Genomic DNA, 23,573 nt, shown 5'->3' on the forward strand with positions numbered 1-23,573 from the left:
GTAACAACTCACTAACACAACTTAAAGGAGTAGTTCACTTTTAAGAAAAACTTTTGCTGATAATTTACTCACCCCCATGTCATCCAAGATGTCCACGTTTTTCTTTCTTCAGTCGAAAAGAAATTAAGGTTTTTGATGAAAACATTCCAGGATTTTCTCCATATAATGGACTTCATTGGGAACCAAACAGTTCAAGGTCTAAATGACAGTTTCAGTGCAAACTGTTCAAAGGGCTTTAAACGACACCAGACGATAAATAATGGCCTTATCAAGCGAAACGGTCGCTCATTTAAAAAATTAATAAAAACGTTTTAAGTTGAAGTTTTATACCGGTAAGCTCAAATGGTCGCCTTACTCTGTTCTGTGATGAGCATTTGTGACTCTCCTGTTCGAACTCGTTCATCAAAATGAACGAATCTTTTTTCGAGTCATGACTCGAAGGATCCTAGATAAGACCCTTATTCATAATCTGGAATCATTTAAAGCCCTTTGAACAGGTTGCACTGAAACTCTCATTTGGAACTTGAACCGTTTGGTTCCCATTGAAGTCCATTATATGGAGAAAATCCTGGAATGTTTTTATCAAAAACCTTAATTTTTTTTCGACTGAAAATAGAAAGACATGGACATCTTGGATGACATGGGGGTGAGTAAATTATCAGCAAAAGTTTATTTTTTTTAAAGTGAACTACTCCTTTAACACAACTTAAAACGGTCTCTTAAAAAGAAATGCATATCAAAGGCAATATGAAGAATTCACTCCAAGTTCCTATAGATAAAACATATTTCACACTAATCACAATAGCCCAGGCTGCTACATACTGGTAATTAACAAGTCATATCATGTCACTGTTGCATGGCCCACAAATATGGAGGTTGAGTTTAAATGCAAGTTAAGATTTTCTTAACTTTACACAACCAAAGCCCTTCAGACAGGGTAAGAAACTGAGGTCTAATAAGATAAAGTGATGCACAATCTACTTGGTTCATAAGAACAGCAAGTCATACAATCAACAGGCAGTGAAAGTGCTAACTAACAGAAATCCTTCATTCATGTTTAACTTCTTCACTCTTAAATATCACAACATTTCCCACTTGCTCATTGAAAAATCCTATGAGCTTGAAAACCAAAACACACTGGTAACTGATGCTTAAATGTAAACGGCTAAATATGGATTAAATGACCCAAAATCCAATATAAAACATGCTTTTCGGTTGTATAAATGTGTATTAAAGTGAAAAAAATGTCAAAAATAGAGAGCACATTGGTACAAAAGCTGCGTGTGAAAATGATGCATGAACTTGTGAAAAAATGCATTATTCGCTAAAATCGGTATCGCAGGAACCCACAAGCTAGCCCAACTTGGCATTAAAGGGGCGTGGCCTGAATGCACTCTGGCGAATCAGAAGAGCTGGAGGATTAGCTTTGTGCAAGAGCTTGGCAGTCTCTATGCAAACTCCCCTGGCTAGTGTACACTTCAAAATAAAGAAAGAAATCACAAAGAGTTTTAAGAATCTCAAGTCAGCGGGAAATACTGCAGATGAAGGTTCAAGGCTGATCCCCAATGTAGACACACCAGTGATCGTCCCTTCAGCCGGTGTTAGCCAACCTGCCACTGCAGAGAAGAACAACACAATCTTACTTTTCTCATTCAGTGGGGAATTAATCAACAGATATCAGTGAGAGAAGGTCTCAGAAGGCCAACCCAATAATTATTATTATCAAATATTTTCAATTTATTATATTAGAGATGTATTTTCATGTATTTAGTTCGGATTGGCTATAATTCGTTGGATCATTTATTTTTTAGAATTAAAAAAAACATATATAAATGTTTTTAATTAAATCCTGGATCCTGAAAGTTATTTAGTCTTCAGTGTCGCATCAGTCAAATATGTTGATTTGACATTTCTTATTACTATCACTGTTGAAAACTGTTGTGCTGCTTAATATTTAAGTGGAAACTGTAAGAGAAAGTTCAAATTAACAGCATTTAATGTAGAAATCTTTTGTAAATGATGATCAATGATCAATTTAAATAATTTAAATCAATTTAACATCATTGCTGAATAAATATATTCATTTTAATTAGATAAAAAAACTGATGCCAACAGTAGAGCGTTTTATAAAAATGAATATTGATTTATGTCAAAATATAATTATAATTGTATTTTAAATTAAAGACTACAGAAGTGATACAGACTTTTGGTTAAATGACTCTGTGCTATGCAAAAATAAATAAATGAATTTATAGATTACCCTCAGCCCCCCGCCTCCAGCAGGAACAGAGTTCATGGTCTGTTTCTCTGTTTCTTCCTGTTTCTTCTTTTTCCTCTCCAAGGCTTCCGGGTTTTTGATACCTCTGTAGGTAATCTACACAAACATCAGACAAAATACAGCTACCACGCCATACTTGTTACCCAAACACTTATTCAGTAAGAACAACAGCAAATTTCACAAATGAATCAAGGCATGAACTAGTAGCTGAATTGTGTGATATTATTCAGTGCTCGCGTGCTGACTCCTGGTGCACCTTAGACAAGCTGGAAACGTGCAGAGAACAGTGTGCAAAAACTAAAATGGGTCTACAATAACATCAATGACATACAACTAGCCAATGACATATATATATATATATATATATATATATATATATTAGTGCTGTCAAACGATTAAAATATTTAATTGCGATTAATCACATCAATGACATAGTTAACTCGCAATTAATCGCACATTTTTTTCTATTCTAAATATCTATTGATTTATTTTTGTCCCATCATTTTTTTCTCATTTTAATTCTCTTATCAACACGCAAAAGTGGATCGGCTTGCTTTGCGCAAATGTTTTTTATTGAATTTGGCAACTTTTTAAAAATAAACTTTCCATTCAGAATCTTATTGGCATCCACTTCGGCGTCTCGCGCTCGTCATCCACTCAAAACGTAACGTTAACCAACTATTTGGCCGGCTCACAAACCCAAACGAGTGTGTGCGGCGTGCCTGTTGTTTTGTTTCAGGTCTAGCTAGATCGGCTTGCGCTTTGGTCGGCGAAGAAAAAACAACATCCCCGCGCGGCGCAAGCTATTGAAATAAATGGCTTTAATAGCGCAGCGCTACGCATGCCGTGTCCTGTTGCAAAAGCATGTGAAAAAAACCCGACAAAGTTTGCTAGGCCAAAAAGACCGTTAATCGCATGATAAAAAAAAATGAACGCCGTTAAAATGGGTTTGCGTTAGGCCGTGTGTCCACCAAAGCGTTTTTCCACGCGCCTGGCGTATGTTTTCAATTGTTTTCAATGGGCGCGGCGCGTTTTTTAAACGCCATGAGCGTTCCGAGGCGCTGAGCGGTTTTTTCACGCTGAAGCGCCGAACGCTTGGCGTTTTTACTGGTCGCTGGGAGTTGAAAAATGTTCATTCACAGTGGAGGAGGGGCGGGACTAAGGCCGTGTGTCCACCAAAGCGTTTTTAGCCAGCTGAAAACGCTAGACGCTCTGCTGAAGACGCCGTGCTTTGGGCGCTTGAGAGCGTTTTGGCAGCGCAGCGTTTTTTCTGTTGAGACGTTTCGTTGCTATGATACAGAATATATGCAGCAGTTTGAATGTTGTGACAGTTGGTTGGTGTGGTTTAGTCCCGCCCCTCCTCCACTGTGATTGGATGGCTGGGTAAAAAGTGACAGTGATGAGCACTGCGTTTTATCCAAAGTTGAACATTTTTCAACTCCCAGCGACCAGTAAAAACGCTGGGCGTTTGGTGCTTCAGCGTGAAAAAACGCTCAGTGCCTCGTCACGCTCATGGCGTTTGAAAAACGCGGCACTCCCATTGAAAACAATTGAAAACATACGCCAGGGGCGTGGGAAAACGTTTTGGTGGACACACGGCCTAATACCACACCGACCAACTGTCAACATTCAATCTGCTGCGGATATTCTGTATCATAGCAACGAAACGTCTCAACGGAAAAAAACGCTGCGCTGACAAAACGCTCTCAAGCGCCCAAAGCACGGCGTCTTCAGCAGAGCCTCTAGCATTTTCAGCTGGCTAAAAACGCTTTAGCCTTAACGCCGTTAATAACACGTTTAACTGACAGCACTAATAAATATATATATTGTGGTGGTATTATAGTTGTAGTCTTGCAGTAGTTCTTCAATTTGAATCGAAGTGGTTCGATTACAACTCACTCACTGGCTCACATCAACTCAAAATGAACCTTTTCATGAGTCAAACTTTATAATACTAATAAATTCGACAGTAACAGAGGTAATGGGACTTAATTATAATGACGAAGTACTAGCATTATGCTAGCAGAAAAAAAAGAACTGTACGGCCACAAGCATTGTGAGATTCCAGCGGCAGTAAGAACCAATGCCGTGTGTTTCAGCTGTAGGATGCGTCCAGAAGTGTGGAAGGAGGACGAGTACTTACCGTGACGCTTTAGCAGATCTAGGCCTATGCTTTCCCTTAAACCTCTGAGAGACAGTGAAATAGCCCTCCAATTACATGTGGCGAAACTAAAATCACTACGCCATAAAACACTGGATGTTTAAAAAGGATCTCAAATGGGATCCCTATTTCTCTCCTTGAAAGGTTGAAGAAGAATGAATAAAAGCAAAACGATGCGGAGCAGGTAATGAGAGGATGAGTATAACAAAACCGATTTGTTGTAAAGTGACACATGGGTCTATGGAATATTCCATACAGGTATCTCTTTACAACTAATTATATTAAACTTTTTTACTCTGGCAAGTAAACATATTTAGTTGTGTGAAGGAGAGCACATGAAAAGGCTTAATGTCGAGTCCTGTTATTGTAATGAATGTGGTGCTGCTGAGACCTGTTAGATTATTAATATATAAATTTGATCTTATATTGTGATAGTGGCTGTAAATGTGTAATGCCTCAGTGACGAACAATCTACTGGGGTCAGAGCTGGTGATGATGACAGGAGTTTGTTCTGATCCATTAATAATAGCAGAGCTCCACTGAAGCACAATTCACCAATAGTATTTCCAGTATTTCCAATAGTATTTCCAACATAAGGCATGTTTACCCCATTTTGTGGTCATTTTAAGCTCAATTTGTTCAATGCATAATTCTAAAGTTCTTTTATAAAGTGAAATTTAAAGTGTTTATTGTCGAGTGGTTGTTTGTGAACTGTTGTTTCTCATGAATGCAGTTTTTATGGAATTGTACATTTATTGGTCAGGATAAAGGACTATTTAAGTTACACTAACTTGAATGGTATACACGTTCCCCTATATAATCATATAATGTTTAACTTAAACAAAAAAGTTTGGAAATCATACCTCTTTCTGTCTCTTCTCTGCAGCGTCTGCTAACTGTCTTCTCCTTGTCTCCTGTGAAAAAAAAAGAAAAATGTTTTCAAAATCACCTAAATGTCTGTCAAGCTCCACAAACAACTAAAGTGAGGCCCTATAAAGATGCCTATTTATAAATTTCTTTAAAAAAATACTATTAATCATTGACAAACTAAAATTATATTATTTCTCTCTCACTCTCTCTCTCTCTCTCTCTCTCTCTCTCTCTCTCTCTCTCTCTCTCTCTCTCTCTCAACAGAAATGATCCTGCACAAATAAATTAATAAAATGTAAATATAAAGAAATAGATATGATTTAAAAAAAAATAATACTCATTAAAAGTAAATAAATCAAATGGACAACATTGACAAGCAGGGAAAACCAGGCTAAACATTATCAATAGTATTCATTCAGGAACCGGACACATTTTTGAACTACTAGTCCTAGTTAAACAAATATATTTGAAAAGTTAGTCTGCCTAAATAAAAATAAATAAAAACATGTGAGAGACAGTATGTACCCCAAAACTATATTTTATGGATAAAAAAAATTTTGAAGAAATTAGGAAAAATTCCATATACTTTCCATACACTTCACAAACAAAAAATAAAAAATAAATAACAGTAATAATAACCCGTTTTATCCTCACGACCACAAAATGTGCAGGTCATTATCATTTTCATGTCACTCGTATCATTATAACGAAGTTGGGGTTCCCTTTAGGCTGTGTAGGAAATGACAACACTTGAAAGATGAACACGGTTAAATATGTAATGTAAATGAACGCATAAATACATTATTAAAAGTACTCACAGGGTCTGGTGTGACAACTACATCATCTCCAGCTCCACCCAGACAGGGTAAACACAAACCCATACTGATGTTGTAGCACAGGGATAAACACAACTCTTTCAGCCAAATGACAGTATATTGAGATCACATATGATGATGCCAGGCCGCTAAGATGAACTCTACAGTTTCAAAGCTTTTCTAAAGCCACTGTCACAGAAAAGCTGCTTGAACAGAGCTAGCACTGTACACAAAGCTAGGCTAGCTATTTTAGCCAGCTACTAATAAATACCGCTCAGCACACTAACGGACTAATACAATCTTCAGCACACCTCCTTCTCAAGGCTCCAGACATATGTTTTTTGATTTTGCCGTGTAAATAAATTTGATATTAATTTGGCTGAAAGTGAACTTCTTCTTCTTCTTGCGGGTGACACCAACGTGAAGGTACATTATCGCCATCTATTGTATTGGAGTGTGGACTAGATAGATAGATAGATAGATAGATAGATAGATAGATAGATAGATAGATAGATAGATAGATAGATAGATAGATAGATAGATAGATAGATAGATAGATAGATAGATAGATAGATAGATAGATAGATAGATAGATAGATAGATAGATAGATAGATAGATAGATAGATAGATAGATAGATAGACAGATAGATAGACAGACAGACAGACAGACAGATCTAAACATTTTGATAGACAGACAGACAGACAGATAGATAGATAGATAGATACATGGATAGATAGATAGATAGATAGATAGATAGATAGATAGATAGATAGATAGATAGATAGATAGATAGATAGATAGATAGATAGATCTCCTAATTTTCCATCAACCACTTCACTGCCCTTTATCCTTATGTGCTGGTATACACATAATTAGGCTATATAGTATCATGATGTTCATATTCTTAAATCTATAAAGATTTTTATATCTCAATTAACTATATCCTTCCTACTGTGAGATGTGAATGACTGCAGTGACTTTAATGCCAAACACGAATCCGCACAACAACAAAAAATAACCTTTTTGTGTGTCTGATGGACTACAAGCAAAACCTTTTCTCCTCCCTATTACCCTGCAGGATATTTAGATGCATGTCACAATTGCGTGATAAACAGTTTGAACCCTATATCTTCAACAACTACTATAAAAATCCAAGAATACTGCAGGACACATCCACTGTGGAGTTGAAAGTTGTCAGGATGACAGGTTTTACAGCAGCTCTGATGGTTGAGAGCAGCTCAACAGCGCCATGCTGCGGTATGGAAGTGTATGGCCTCGGCAACACTGTAAATTGATGGTGTAGTTTCTTTACACTAATACTGAATGATTATCTTGATAATAATAAAAAGCAGAAACATCGGAATACCATAGTATTTTGTACAAATAGATGTTTTGTGGGGAGCAACTAGAGGAAAAAGTAGGAAAATGTTACACTGCCATCTATTGATGAGTTATCCCTGAGATTCATAGTCCTACGCAAATCAATACTATTGAAACGAGGTTGAGGTAGAATTTGACACCCGTTTACATCCCCACCCTTACGTATCAGACAGTGGCGGAGCCAGAGGGGGGTCCGGGGTGGCACTGGACACCCCTGACATGCGATTGGCCACCCCAAAATTGTATTGGCAGTTGCTAATGCTGATTTAAAAAAAAAAAAAAAAAAAAAAAAAACGTTCGTCAGCACGGAAACCTAAAAGGGCAGAAGGATAGTCATCCAACAAAAGGTATAATGGAAACATGTTGGGAATATGGGAAAGGAAAAGTTAACAGTTTTGGTTGGATTATTAAGGATTTAGTTCAGAGTATGAAATTAGATGAGTATAGAGTTATTCCAGCAGTAATATTACCAATAACACCATTATGGATTTTACCTCAACCATATGTAGATCTATTCTTATTGGAATCAAGAAAAGATAAAGAACAGAGGATGTCGGAAGCAGAGATGGCAAAAGAGTATATTGGTATTAAATATGAACAATATATAAAGGTTTTCACAGATGCATCTAAGGATCCACAGAAGGGACAGGTAGGGGTAGCATATATCATTCCCAGATTGAAAGTGGCAGTGTTTACAGGAGAGCTACTAGCAATTATGGTAGCAATTAATAAAATAAGTGAAATGGGGATAAATAAAACTTTAATATGCTCAGATTCAAGTTCAGCCTTGATGTGCCTAGAAGCTCAAAAATCAGATACTAGACAGGATATTGTGTTGGAAATATTACAGATATTGTTTATGATGCAACAAAAAAATAAGATAGTTCAGTTTTTATGGGTTCCGGCACATACTGGAGTGTCTGGAAATGAAGCAGCAGATAAACTAGCAAAACACTCTATGGCAAAGGAAAATATAGATATTCAAATTGGGTATAGTAAGTTAGAAATGAAATCAATAATTAAAAGGGAGATAAATAAAAATTGGCAATCGTATTGGGATAATGAGGAAAAAGGTAGACATTTACATTTAATACAACCATTGGTAGGTAGAGGAAGGAATTCAATTGGGAGAAGGAAGGAAGACTGTATTATTTCTAGATTAAGACTGGGACATACAGGACTTAATTCAACAATGCAAATAATTGGAAAACATCCTACAGGATTATGTGAATGGTGTGGAATCAGAGAAACAGTGGAGCATGTACTTATTAAGTGTAATAAATATTCTGAGGAAAGAAGTAAAATGATTGAAGAATTTAAGTTGAAAGATAATCAACAATTAACGTTAAAGATGGTTTTCAACTCAGCAGAGGGGAGTAGGTTAATAATAATAAAGTTTTTAAGTAGAACAAATTTGATCTTTAGAATATAGATAGGCTATTAGTATTATTAGTATCAGTATCCTTCTCTGGAAGATGATGGACTTTGGCTGTAAATGGAGGAGCTGAACACGCAGCAACATTGAAAGCACAAGTGTTCTGGGAGTTGTGGTATAAGTGTGTCTCTGATCTATTCCTGCAGTAGATGGCGGTAACGCTCTTTTTAAGAATGCGAACCGCCAATAAGCTCAAAGAAGAAGAAGAAGAAGAAGAAGTTCGTCAGCACGCGCGCATTTTTCAAACAGACGAGCAGCAGAGAGGACAGGACGAGAGATGGTTGCAAGTCAGGATACGTCTTCATCTTCACAGAAGAAACATCATATATTTGAAGTAAGTTTTAGCATCAGGGTTGTTTACTCCGAATACATTAATACACGCATACAGTAGGCTACCATGCCGTGTAGTTACTGTTTTTTGATCATCATTCTGGGTGCGTTTCCCGAAAGCATCGTTGGCAACTATGCGGTCGCAAGTCGGTCGTTATCAGCATAGTTCAATGACAACGATATTTTTTGTTAGCAAACTAAAAGTGTTCGTAGAATTTGTATAATTGTTCTTTTTACCTGGGTGCAAAGGCAGCTGGAAAATGAATTAAACGTGTAGAATACTTTCCAAGCCATTACACTATTATAAATTCAGACGTTTGTTATACATAAAAACAAAAAATAAGATTAACTTATCTTTTAAAATCGGACACGGAGTAGTTTTTTTAAATTAAAAAAAAAATAAAACAAGTTTATCTTTTAAAATCGTCCGTTTGTCCTGTGCGTGAGACTGGAAAACCCGTAGTGGATGGAGGCGGAGTGATAACAGAACGCTTAGAGTGCAGAGAGGAACGGGCTTTGGCTCCAGTCCTGGCTTTGCGTCCGCGCCGTTAGGAGCTCAACATCTGTCTCGTAGGCTATGCACGTTCTCTCTAGATTAGAGGATATTTTAACTAATTTGCGGTAAAACTAGTCGATCACGAGTGGCTCAACGGGTGGAACTATAGATAAACTCATCTTTTAAGGTATTTTTTTTACACTTTAGCATGAGAAATCGGGGGTGTAGCGTGAGAATTTTCTCACACTCAATGCGTGAGAGTTGGCAGCCCTGCACACTGCCCTACAAAGGCAAAGCGCAGTAACTAAAATTACATAAATATTTGGTCAAAATGAGTTAAGACTTGTAATGGGCTTTATGACATGTCTGTCTTGTGAAAAAATGGGTTAAATTATGTCCTGTTTCGGAGATGCATTACCACATAATCTACCCATAACATGTTTGACTGGCTGGTATAAAAACTTTAAAGGCCTTTTCCTCCGTTTCTTTGTTTGCGTAACGTTAGTTACTGCACTTTGCATTTGTAGGGCAGCATAAGTTAGTTGTACGGGAAACCCACACCAGAATCGGATCTAGATGTAGTCTTTGATGAATGCAATTTTCTCAGCTTTTTGCTCATGTTGCTTTTTATTAAAAACTTACCAACATTCGAGTGTTTATAAAAAAAGTTTCATAAAGCTAGGCCTATAATAGAACCGTTTTTTTAAAGCACATGATCTGTTCTTTCTTTTGACATGTTCAGATATTGTGAAAATGACCAAAAACGCTAATGGTGGCTGATTTTTATTTTTAATGTTGGTTATTTGGATGATTATTATTAGAAATGAATATGATTGGAATCATATTTTCAATTTTTCATATTTTGAACAGGGTCAATTAAACATGAAAAGAAGGGGACAGATGTCAGAGTTCTTTTTTAAAGAAGCACAAACAGACAGATCAGGTGCAATTGCAAACAGACCCCAGCCCTTGCATCACTGGAACCCAGAGCAGCTCCCTACCTGTGGCTAGTCAGAGTCAGGGTGGTCAGACTTCAGGAACAGGTGCTCTGAATTGCAGTTGCAGGTCTAGACACAGGAATCTAGACACAGGCAGTCACATCCCGAATTCAGGAATTTCAGTTGATGTTGATGTTTTCAGTTGACATCACACATTCTCTGGGGGGCTACACATTTGGATTTCAAACAATTGCTGTAATGGTCTGAGAGATTTTGGTCTGGACGACAGTATTGTGCGTCGGCTGTGGATTTTTTTCTTTTTTAACATGAGCCATTTTAGTTTTTATTTTAGACCAATCTTTATTCCCCCTGAAATTATGAAATATCACAAATCCACACGAATCATAGGCTACATACAAATGTAAAAAATCATTACAATACACGCAAGTGAAAGGCACTACAATCACACTTCATAACATTAAAAAACAACATAGTAGAATGTGTAAAACAAAATAAAAGAAGATATATCTTCGACGTAGCCTACATCATGACTCATAACACAGAGAAGAATTAATTTGTCGTTCCCGAAGCTGATCATTTAATACGGAAAGCACTTGTTCGTTATTCTCACCCCCAACTATTAACAATCTTTTGCTATACACGGACAGTATTTTTAAGCCTCTCATGCTGATCATATAAAATAGCCTGTAATTCACGAATTTTAATCTCCTAAGTGTCCATATGATTGTTAAGCATGACAAAACCCTCGTCCATTCGATGACTTAAAGGATTAGTTCACTTTTGAAAAAACTGTTGCTGATAATTTACTCACCCCCATGTCATCCAAGATGTCCATGTCTTTCTTTCTTCAGTCGAAAAGAAATTAGGGTTTTTGATGAAAACATTCCAGGATTTTTCTCCATATAATGGACTTCAATGGGAACCGGGTGGTTCAGGTCCAAAAGATAGTGTTAATAACAGTTTCAGATGCAGCTTCAAATGTCTTTGAACGACACCAGACGATGAATAAGGGTCTTATCATGTGAAACGATCGGTTATTTCAAAACTTATTCCAAAAATGTAACTTTTCTAAGGACAAATGCTAGCCTTGCTATATTCTGTGAGGCGCGTTTGCAACGTCACGTATTACGTAATTACGTTCAAAAGGTCACGGGCGACGTAGCCGAAAGTACAGAGTCAGTGTTTACAAGTTGAACGCATAGGTTGAACGTGCAAACTAACTCAAACACCGTTTACAAAAAAAGGAATTAAAAGGAAAAACAACGATGTCGGACCATTTTGATTCTGTACTTCCGGCTACGTCGCCCGTGACCTTTTGAAAACCTTTAGACAAAAAGACGATGTCTAATGTTATATGTTGACAAACTGCACATAGAAACATTGTTCGCGATGTCTGCCGTCATATTCCCGTCTCGTCAACAACAGTTTAAGTTTGCATGTATATTCAAGAAAAGTGTTATTAATATATCAAATATCTATATTTATATATAATATTAATTGTGAATAAATATATATAAAATATATACATGCACATATTTCTTAAATATATACATGCATGGAAATGGGTATTTATATATACAAATTAATTATACACACTACACAAACATATATTATGTAAACACAAACTTTTATTTTGGATGCGGTTAATCGCGATTAATCGTTGCTCATCCCTACTATGGACTATATTCAGGAGTGATCCAGCTCTCAGATTTCATCAAAAATATCTTAATTCGTGTTCCGAAGATAAACCAAACATAAACTAAATCATTTTTGGGTGAACTATCCCTTTAAGGATGCTGTGGGCTCGATGCAGACAGCGTTTCCTCTGGATGTACTCGATGGCAGGTAGTGGAGTCCCAAGGATGCGCTGGGCGGTTTTCACCACCCGCTGCAATGCCTTGCGCTGCGCAACAGAGCAGCTCGCGTACCACACTGTAAAGCCCCTTTCACACCGCCAGCGATTTTGTCGCTGTGTGTCGTTAGTCTCTGTACTGTGATGTCGCTTGTGGGCGTTCGTAGTGCTGTCGCTCTGATGTTGTTGGTAGACTGCACATCTGGCCATATATACAAAAGACCATCACAAGTGATGTATACAACTATATAATTTTAATTTGACTGGGAATAAATTACTTTTAAGGCTAAAAACAAACCGTATGCTGTTGGGAGAGTGTTTTTATATTACCACAGCAGTGTTCAGTGGATTAAATCATTTACTAGATCAACGATCGATCAATCAATCAACAAATTAAACTCACTCATACTGGCACAAACTATAAAAACGTCATTCGAATTTGACAAATAATCAATTTTCTTGTCAAATGAACTGCCGCAGTGCTAAACGTGCATCATAAAATTAAAACACTCGAACTATAACGTTAAATTTCTGAATTAAACTCACTGAGACATTCGACAGTTTCTTTTCCATGCATCATTTTATTATCCATGTATGTGGTTACAGTCAAATCATATAAAACAGTGAAATCGTCCTCAAACTCTTTCTTTCTGTCTTGCCTGCACTCGAGACGGTGACGTGAGCTCCACTGAAAGTCTTCTTTCCTATTGGTTTTCGCTCGCGAAAATCGCTTCTCATTTGCATAAAGTTGAAAATTCTCAACTTTTGTCGCTTGTCTCTTGTCGCTTGACACACCCACATTCTGTCGCCAATGGTCACTGTCGCTCGTGTCGCCGTATGTCGCCAGCGCTCCATTGAAATTAATGGGATCTTGTCGCTGCGTGTCGCTGGCGGTGTGAACGGGGCTTAACACAGTTGGTCGGGATGCTTTCACCAGAAGAGTCGTGGAGAGCTGATTCTTCCTCAGTGTCCTTAGGAAGAAAAGGCGTTGGTGAGCTTTCTTGACCAGGCAGGAAGTGTTGGTTGTCCAGGACATGTTTGCCGAAATGACATAACCCCAGGAACTTGAAACTGGAAACATGTTCAACAGCCATTCCATTGATGTGGATGGTGTCGTGTGTTCCTCTTGACGTTTTCCTGAAGTCCACGATGAGCTCCTTCGTTTTGATGGTGTTGAGATTTGGTGATGGGTGACGAAACAGAGTTGGGCAGGACCGGCAAAGGACTCTGGGAACAGATCTTTATCATTCCTCCAGACTGATCTCATGAAGTAGCGTGTGTATGACACGCCAATTCGTATTTCCATTTTTGGCGTGCTATCAAGACCCATAATCGCCTTTCAGCGTGTTTATGAACGCCGTTGACTTAACGTTATATAAATATATGACTTATAGGGCTGGGTATTGTTAGGTATTTCACAATTCGATTCGATTTCAATTCTTGAGGCTTCGATTCGATTTCGATTCAATATTGACTTATTAGCTTCGATATCGATTCAATAATAAGTAAATACACAAGTAATTAAGTGCCTGAGTATATTTTTAAGTAATGTGCGCAGTTTTACCAATGTTAAAGAACAAATTGACCCCAGCATGTTTGTTTCCTGTCATGGTTTATTCAGCAGAATACAAATGTACAATATTGTATGTGTTGAATTCAAACAGAACTGTGACGAGCACTGTACAGTGCTTTAACAACACCTCTAAAGTGCAAGTAACTAAGTAGTAGAAAGTATATTTCTTTCTTCCTATACATTCAAGTTAAAAAAGAAATGTAAAAAGAAGCACAAAATGTGCATACTCAAAAAAGTGCAATATTATATTCTAATTATAATTTTGTAAACAATAACACTTAATAGCTGATCTCAGGCCAATTCTAAGGGGGAAAAATACTAACCTTTTTCCCTCTCAGAAGTTTATATCTCATAGACTTTATATCATGCATTTCTGACTTTATATCACGCAATTCTGACTTTATATCATGCATTTCTGACTTTATATCACGCAATTCTGACTTTATATCATGCATTTCTGACTTTATATCACGCAATTCTGACTTTATATCATGCATTTCTGACTTTATAACACCCAATTGCGACTTTATATCACGCAATTGTGACTTTATATCTCGCAATTCTGACTTTATAACACCCAATTGCGACTTTATATCACGCAATTGTGACTTTATATCTCGCATTTCTGACTTTATAACACCCAATTGTGACTTTATATCTCGCAATTCTGACTTTATATCTTGCAATTCTGAGAAATAAAGTCAGAATTGCGAGAGGTAAACTCCCAATTGTGAGAAAAAAAAAGTCAGAATTGTGAGATAAAAAGTCACAATTACCTTTTTTATTTTCCATTCTGTGGCGTAAACAAGCTTCCATAGTTCCCGGCTTACAGTGGAATCCAAAATGAGCCCAAACGTCGGCTTTTAATGTTGGCGGTGCAGGCTTGAATCAGGCTTGAACGGAGTGCAGCTGCTGTCCGTCATCGCGCTGTTTTGCTAAGGGCTAAAGCGCGACTTGTACAACGCTGAACGCTCTCACTAGAGTGTAGCCCACAGCGCCGCCACTGGCCTGGATGGCTGAATCGATTCATAGGATTTGATGAATCGATATTGAATTGAGAAGCAAAAAATTGCAATGCATTGATGAATCGATATTTTTACCCAGCCCTAATGACTTACCTCAACCCCGTCCCTAAACCTAACCATCACTGGGGTTAATGGCATTTATGACTGTTCCCTTACCATCCTAGGAAAGAAAAAGATATGACTTACCTCAACCCCATCCCTAAACTTAACCGTCACTGGGGTTAATGGCATTTATGACTGGGGATTTGACTGCGTGTTCGGACACGCGGAATGACGCGGACGTTAATGGCGTAGACATACGCATACACGCGGATAGCTCAAAATGCGTAGAGATAACACGCCACTTGACTCGAAAGTGGCGTATATGTTTACGCAAAAGTCATGATGTCATGTTGATTCCTCACATATCACTGAGCCCTGCACACTCACATCAGCCTCGGGAGTCTGGGTCACTCCGTTCCCACATACTCCAATAAAACTCCCAAGTCAAGTCACCTTTATTAATATAGCACTTTTTACAACACAGATTGTGTCAAAGCAACTTTAAAGAGTTAAAAGGAATATAATGCAACAAAGTTTATTTTGTTCTAGAATAAAATAGTGTCATAGTTGAGTTTAAGTAAGTTCAGTGATGGTTCTGTCAATTTTCTTTTGTAAAAGAGTTGTTAATTCATCCATACATCCGCTTTGGAGAAAACATTGACGTCATCATCCAGTTCAGTTCTCATATAACTGTGTCTATGCAGGCAGATCAATGATATTGTTGAATATCAAATGTCCCCAGCTAAGCAAGCCAAAAGCCAAAGGTGACAAACGAAGCAGTTCATTTAAATAAACACACAAATCAAAATAACAAACTTTCAAGAGATCAGAATACAAACACGCAGCAAAAGAACAACCATACAACAACCAAACAAAAGGAAAAACCAAGGATACAAAAAAAAACAGGACACAATGAAAACTAAACTCAAACGTACATTTACACGAGAACAATGTAAAAACAGAAAAGTTTTTCTTTTGTATTTTTCACGTACAGCAAAGTCATCAAAACGATCCCCGATCACACAGATCCGCGAAAACTAAAAACGCTGTGTTCTGCTCCAGACCAGTAGTTGGCGATGTCACTTTGTAAAGAAACACTGCGCACCTATAGACTGTTCACATAATACACATGCACATGACATCACCGTTTACACAAATTTACATTTTTGTAGTTTACATGGAGATAATAACGATATCATTTTTAAAAATCTATTTTTACAAGTTTATATTTTCAGGCCCCCAAAACACAGAAGAAAATTTACGTTTTAGTTTTGTGTAAATGGCCCCTCAGACATAATGTGACAATTTGATACACTAATAAATTAAATCAAAACATAGCAACATCACATGTAACGGATCTGGGCCGAGACTTTGCCGCTTTTCCATTACCAGTACCAGCTCGACTCGCCTCAAGCTCGCTTTTCCCTCCGTTTGACATTGCAGACAGTGCCGCCACAAATAGTACCCGGTCGTCATAGCGACGCCTTTCATTCCTCGTTGCTCTTTCTGGATCCTCTGTTCGGCAACCAAACAAAGGAAAGTCTGCACCTCCTCGTTTGACCACGGCGAGTTGCCATAATAAGAGTAGTACGTTTAGTAAAGGCCTCATTATGCTTCTGCGTCAACTCCACGGCGTAGCTACGTCGTCACTGCTACGGCGTCGTGGCCGTTTTATACTTCTGCGTGAGGTTGTGGTGCATCGCGGTGCATTTCGCCGCCAGAACGCTAGGGGGGTTCGCGAATCTCTTTGGTTCCGTGCGCCGCGAGCGAAAGAGAGAGAATGTTGTTGCATCTGCCAGCTGGAGCTAATCGACGTTGAATAACAAGACGACACAAACTTTATCCCCACAGAATCAACACGGATGTCCAGGGCCCGTTCCACCCATAGACAATAAAATAAAGGTTCCACCCGAGCTGCCATAACGATACCTGTTCGGAATGACTTAAAGGATTTTTTCAGTCTCCACGTGGAACTGTGCTATGGCAGGATATAATGTGTCCAGTCAGTGGCAGACTTGGTTAGTACTGTATTACCAATGATGTAACCGTGAACATTGTATTGAAAATAAACAACAAACTGTGTTTCAAAACAAACGTTGATTTATTGATTGATTGAAGTTTATTGCGAGCAAAAAAGAAAGAAAAGAATATAGACGTATATATTAACAATGAAATAAAAAAACAGTTTATTTTTAGATTAATTCTTTATTTACTTTCTTTATAAGAGTATTATAATTATCAGAACGAGGGTGCAAATGTTAAAAATAGCGCTAATAGCGGGAGGGGGAAATCGGAAAAGCTACACTCCTGAATTGATGTATAATCTGACCAATCAAAGCCCTTGCTGTCTGCGTCGCCTCGACGCTTAGTTACAAATTTTTGGAGGTGCACGTCGAGCTACGGCGGAGGGGTCGGAGAGGGGTTCGCGTCGACGGATAGGGGTCTGCAGGGGTACGCCGTCGATTCGACGCAGAAGCATAAAACAGGCTTAACTATCTCTGGCCAAACTGTTTAAAAATGGCGGGGATATACTGGATACTCCATCTGGCGCGTGCAATAATGACGCAGTGAATGGTGACGATTCTCTCTGACCAATCAGCAGTCGCCATTCGCCAGGACTCATAATCACGGCATGTTTAGACTGAAGTGAAGCCAGACAGCAGCTGCACTCAAACTATAGCACTTAAGGCATAGTAGACGATAACAGAACTACTGTATATTACCCATTACATTATTTATGGGAGATTGTTATCAGGGCCGGATATACTTTTACATTATACAGTGACTGTAACTTTTTGCAAATATATAAAACTCCACCCCATGTGTGGTTGCTGAGATGGATGATGACACAGCACTGATAAACACCACTCATAACTGGCACCAGCTTTCTGCTGAATATCACAATATAGTTCAAAACATCACAATGAACAAACGTCAGTGGTGAAGGACTTTGCAGAGATGCTGTTTCAGCCAATCCCGTCGGACAACAGCAAAGAGCCGGAAAGCTTTGAGTTGGGGAAATGGCGAGGACACTCATCATCACAGGAATCTGGTAATTCTCTGTGTTCATCTTCATTTTCAATTCAATTTAAGAGGATCATTTAGGAGACACATTTAAAGCTCTTATGATTTGTATTTGGGGCTGAAACTAACTGTTTTGATAATCAACTATTTGTATAAATTAGCCAAGATTGATTTACAGTGTGTTATTTATTAGCTTTTATCTACAAGCTCATAGTCTTGACTGGTTTATATATAGCTAAAAAATACATTCTTTTATCGATTTTTTTTTTTTTTTGTAACACAAATTATAATTTTTTTTTTTTTTTTTTTTGACTTTGAGGTGAATGTGACACACAGATGACAAATGTTCCTTCATATTCTCTACTGTGAATATTGGTAATACACGAGCTAAATCACTACTTTGTTACCTGAGAGAACTGACACATATCTTGCAAGTTTTTAAGTGGTGAAGTGGAATTGTGTTTATCTAAAGAGGTTCAGGCTCAATACCATTTAAGAGACTTAATTGTTATACCAAATAATCAATACGCAGGAAGTGTGAGACAGAGACAGTCGATCATGCGGATGCAAGAGCATCAGGCAACATGAGTCTCACATGCTGTGAGGTGCTTTTAAATGGATGTCAACATCCGGATATCAACAAATATTGTTGTTCTTACTCTGTGTCTGTCCTTAAAGCTGCTATTTTCCATAAAACCATTGTTTACAGACTTCTGTCAGGCTCAAAGCAGACAGAAATCACTGGTATGGATCATATTATACTGTATTTTATCATACATTTCATAAAATGTTCCAATTTTTTTTACAAGAATTAAAAAAAATGTATCAATAAAAGAGTAAATTGTCAAATCAAATTTATTTCAATAGCTCATACACATTACATCAAAGCAGTTAGCTTTAGAGAAAATCATGACTTTATAGTGTTTACAGTATAAATAATATAATATAGGGCGATAATATAGTTTACTTTTTATGACATAAATAATCAAGTTGGGATTTGCGATATTGCTTTACATGGATATTACTGTATGCATGCAGATAAAGTATATTTGTGACACAAGACAGGCAGAGAGTGCTGAGCACTGATGGATGAGCACTGAATTCTGGGAATGATGGTCTGTCCACTTGCAGCCTGTCCGGCAGGCATGTACATGTCCACTGTCCGTCTAATTTTGACGTCTCAGCCCCGCAGGCTGTCATTATTATGGGGCAAAAGCGTGTAAGAAAATAATGTAATCTTCATGTTAACATGCTTCTGTGTTGGCCGATGAAAACTATTTATTTTTATCTGTGCATGGAGTGTGTGTAGATTTCTGTTTAGAAATGCATCGTTGTGCAAACCCTGCTGATAAGATATTAAAGCCAATAGGCAAATATGATAGAATACATAAGGGATTGTTGTCATAATGATAAACACTTCCTTTTTATAAATTAAAATTTTGTTGTAAATATATACAAATCTAGTCTTTCAGCATAAATGATTAAGCTTATCAGTTGTAGTTTTTAAGTACTGTAGCAGCAAATTTAACTCTCAAAAAGGGCAAAAAAATTATAAAGTAATTCTGTATTGAAAATTTGGAAAATATCAGTTATACAGAACAATAACCTTTTTTGAAATATGATTTTCTATATTATATATTTATTAAATATTTAGTGTACAAATGAAATATGAAGTATGATTTTCTATATTATATATTTATAAAATATTTAGTGTACAATATATATATATATATATATATATATATTAGGGCTGTCAAGCGATAATTTTTTTTAATCGCAATTAATCGCAGAAGCTTCATAGTTAACTTTTTTTTTCTTTTTTTTTTTCTTTTTTTTTTTGCATGTGTAAAATTCTGTTATTTTGCAAATCATGACAGTTCTAAGCCCAATAGCCTATAATGTAGTATATCTTACCAGAGTTTTCATTGGGAAACAAAAGAGCGCATACAATTTCCTTTTTGAACATTTTTTTATTAAAATTTTAAAAAAGTGCAATGTAGACCATCTTCCAAATATTAGGAGGAATAAAGTAACGCAGTGCTTACTTTGAGAGATGACATTTATCAGGCCACTCTCTTAACCTACTTCAAAAATAAACAATAACATTATTAGCAAAACAATTCCTAGCAATAACAGCAATCAAGTGATATTTAACTCTTTCTAACTCGCTTATGACAAACAGAACAGTCTAAAACATTGACGGCCACAGCGGGATATTTTTAACATTTTCTAGTTTTAAATGACGAATGTCATCCTTGTAATTAACCTGTGCTGCACATGGATGAAAACAAGTCCAAATGACAGTAGGAGGAAATGAAAAATATTGCATGAATTGAGATTCAGATTCAGAACTATCTGAGTTCTAAGTTGTCTCTCCTATTTATTTTCTTTAATCCAATTGCTAATACACACTAGTCTGTTGACATTAGCAGTGGACAGTGCTGCTCTCTTTTTTTTTTGTGCAAGATGTGACCAGAGAGTGAGAACAGTCTTTCACACGGTACCGTTGTTGCAGGTGTTGCCAGATATTTTTGTGCTAGAGGTGCCAAGGTTGGGTAGGCCCTGGCATGTCCAGACCACCATTCCAATGGACAGTCATCGATGGAGATGCTGGGCTCACCTCTGTACCGATCCACAGATGTGTCAGATGCTGGGTCTTCTTCGTCATCTGAATCTGATGCAGCAGCTAACAGAAAGTGCATCTTCTTTTTAGGTGGACCTGGCTCAGGTTCTCTACGAGGCTCAGGTTGCCGGGCACTCTCCTCTTTAATCAACTTCCAGACTTCCTCCCTGTCAGATCTGGGAAGGCATTTCAGATCCTTAAATCTGGGGTCAAGCACTGTTGCTACTTTCAACCACTGGAGATTGGTGCTTTGTTTTCGCTTTGATAGGTCAGATTTGAAGGCCGCTTTAAACCGGAGCACATAACCTGGATCATCGTCAGAAGCAGTCATCAACCGGAACAAATGACACAGTGCAGGCAGGACCACGGAGCAGGATATGTACTGTTCTCCTCCCAAAAGCTCAGTCACATACCTGCCAAGAAACATAAATGTGCAATCAATTACCAGTTATAAAAAAATATCACTGTCGAGGCAGGGGCTGAGGCCTGGGGAATGGAGACTTCAGTGGAGAGTTGATATGGAGGAAGTTCAGTCAGGTGGAAGTGGATCTGTTCGCCTCTCACGCAAACACACTCTCTCCCTTTTTTTTCCCCCCATACTCATCCAGCTCCCCCGGGACTGGATGCCATGTTGCTGGCGTGGCCGAGGCAACGTCTGTACGCATTTCCTCTGACTGCTCATCTCCCAGGGGTTCTAGAGAGGGTCCAGCGGCACAGGATCAGATTGGCCCGAGTAGCCCCGTACTGGCCGGCCCGAGTTTGGTTTTCAGACATACCGGTAATAGCTCTCCTAGCAAGCCCTCCATGGCAAATCCCCATTAGGAGGAACATTCCGTCTCAGGCCAGAGCTGGAGCTGTGGGTGTGGCCCTTGAGAGGGACCAACTATTAAATGCTGGTCTCTCAACTGAGGTTGTTGAGACCATCTTAAACTCTAGAGCCCCCTCCACGGGGAAACTGTCTGCATTAAAATGGAATATATTCACTCTATGGTGCAGAGAACATCAGTTGGACCTAGTTACCTTCCCAGCAGCTTCAGTGCTGGAGTTCCTCGCAAGTCGATTCTCTGACAGGATTTTCTCGTCCAGGCTTAAGGTCTATGTGGTGGCATATCTGCCTTCCACATGGCTCTAGGGGTGGGCACTTTGGGGAGACACCCACTTATAATATGTTTCCTTGTGTAACGGATAAAAGAAATTTGTAATGAATTATGCCAAAATGTTTGTTCATGTTCTATAATGTACCAAGTGCATCTAAGAAAAGGATATGGGGACACCTACAGGCGAGATCCTATTAGTGCTATCCGCCATTTTCTCTTCAGTTTATGCGAGCTGTTGAGGAGAATGGTAGGTGGAAAATCTCTCTCCGGTCAAACAGAAATAAAAGTTGTCAGTGATGACTTTATTTCTCTTTTAAGCACATGTGATTTACTTTATATTTATTTTTGACAGTTATGTGACCGGATGAGCTGTATTTCAAGTCTGTATGGTGTTATTTCACATATCTCCAGGTATGATGTACTGTTTTCTGTGTTTAGAGAAAAGAAAGAAAAGAAACTGAGCTTTTAATTGCGATAAAAACGTGATTTATTGTTTGTTGAATTAATGAAAGAGTTTATGCGAGCTGTTGAGGAGAATGTTATGTGACCGGATGAGCTGTATTTCAAGTCTGTATGGTGTTATTTCACATATCTCCAGTAAACACTTGATGGATGTTGAATCGTCTCGACTCCGTCTCCGTGTGGTCCTTTCCGGGAGGGTCGAAAGAATGAACCAGAAAAGGGGGTTACAATGGTGCCGTGACCCGGATGAGAGTGAGGTTTAGGGGGGTGAGTGTAACGGAAGCCAGCTAGTAGTTGCTGTGTGAGTAAACCTCACTTCCTGATCTCAATAGGCGCTCTAGCGACAGACGCTAGAGGCTGCAGTCTTTAGCCTCCTTGTTAGCGCGCCTGACTCTCATGCCGGAGACCTGGGTTCGAGGCCCGCTCGGAGCGGGGCGAGTAGGACCCGGGTGTTAGGGGTTACATTTGGAGTTAGGAGGATGAGGCCTGTTGTCCATACCAGGATCCCCACATGGCAGTGGTTCTTGAAGGATTATCCCTGGCACCCTTCGAACCTTTGGATGAGGTGTCCAAGAAATATGTAAAAAGAGTCTAAAAGATATCCTAAATAGAGTCGGGGACCTGTATGTTGCTCCCTCTAGCCTTGAGTTCACTCCTGGCAGAGTGAGAGCCATACTCCACCCTTGACCCGGCTATGTGCCCAAGGTGCCTGCAAATGTGGCATGGCCTGTAATCTTGCAGGAATTCCATCCTCCACCGCATGTGTCGGCTGATCAAGCTAAGCTACATCTATTATGCCCGGTCCGAGTTCTGGAGGCCTACGTACACAGGTCCTCAGGCTGGAGTAAGTCGGACCAGCTGCTTGTGTTTTTGGTCACCTAAGAAGGGTTGCCCCTGCCTCAAAACAAACTATTAGCAAATGGATAATAGAGGCCATTTCTTCATCTTATCTTGCCTTTGCCTGTCTTGATAAAAGCTCACTCAACTAGAGGAGTGGTATCCTCTAAAGCACTGCTCGCAGGGGTCTCCCTTCAAGAGGTCTGTGATGCCACCAGCTGGGCCTCCTGACACACCTTCATAAAACATTATAGTCCGGATCTGCCCTCTACACCAGGTTCACAAGTTCTCTCGTCTTGAGTGTGCCAGATT

The 23,573-nt window shown here is 38.5% G+C and overlaps 2 protein-coding genes and 1 pseudogene across 2 annotated transcripts in view; 1 reads left to right on the forward strand and 2 right to left on the reverse strand.

Annotated features, from left to right (window-relative positions):
- Nucleotides 1-608: 608 nt before the first annotated feature.
- svip (small VCP interacting protein) lies at nucleotides 609-6,552 on the reverse strand. Its single transcript, XM_039656635.2, has 4 exons — nucleotides 6,128-6,552; nucleotides 5,303-5,353; nucleotides 2,261-2,374; nucleotides 609-1,616 (listed from the first exon to the last, which is right to left on the reverse strand). Exons 1-4 carry the CDS (start codon nucleotides 6,188-6,190, stop codon nucleotides 1,602-1,604), a joined length of 243 nt encoding a protein of 80 aa, XP_039512569.2. The 5' UTR covers nucleotides 6,191-6,552; the 3' UTR covers nucleotides 609-1,601.
- Nucleotides 6,553-9,211: 2,659 nt separating this feature from the next.
- The window catches only part of ano3 (anoctamin 3), a 149,616-nt gene continuing 135,254 nt past the window's right edge, over nucleotides 9,212-23,573 (forward strand). The window contains exon 1 of the mRNA XM_089127566.1: nucleotides 9,212-9,275. The gene's annotated coding sequence lies outside the window, so the exon portion shown is untranslated. The remainder of the gene's footprint in view (nucleotides 9,276-23,573) is intronic.
- Nucleotides 20,406-21,292, reverse strand: LOC148964970 (E3 SUMO-protein ligase ZBED1-like; annotated as a pseudogene).

This window comes from Pimephales promelas, chromosome 25 (assembly GCF_988280905.1).
Source record: "Pimephales promelas chromosome 25, fPimPro1.hap1.1, whole genome shotgun sequence".
Taxonomy (NCBI): domain Eukaryota; kingdom Metazoa; phylum Chordata; class Actinopteri; order Cypriniformes; family Leuciscidae; genus Pimephales; species Pimephales promelas.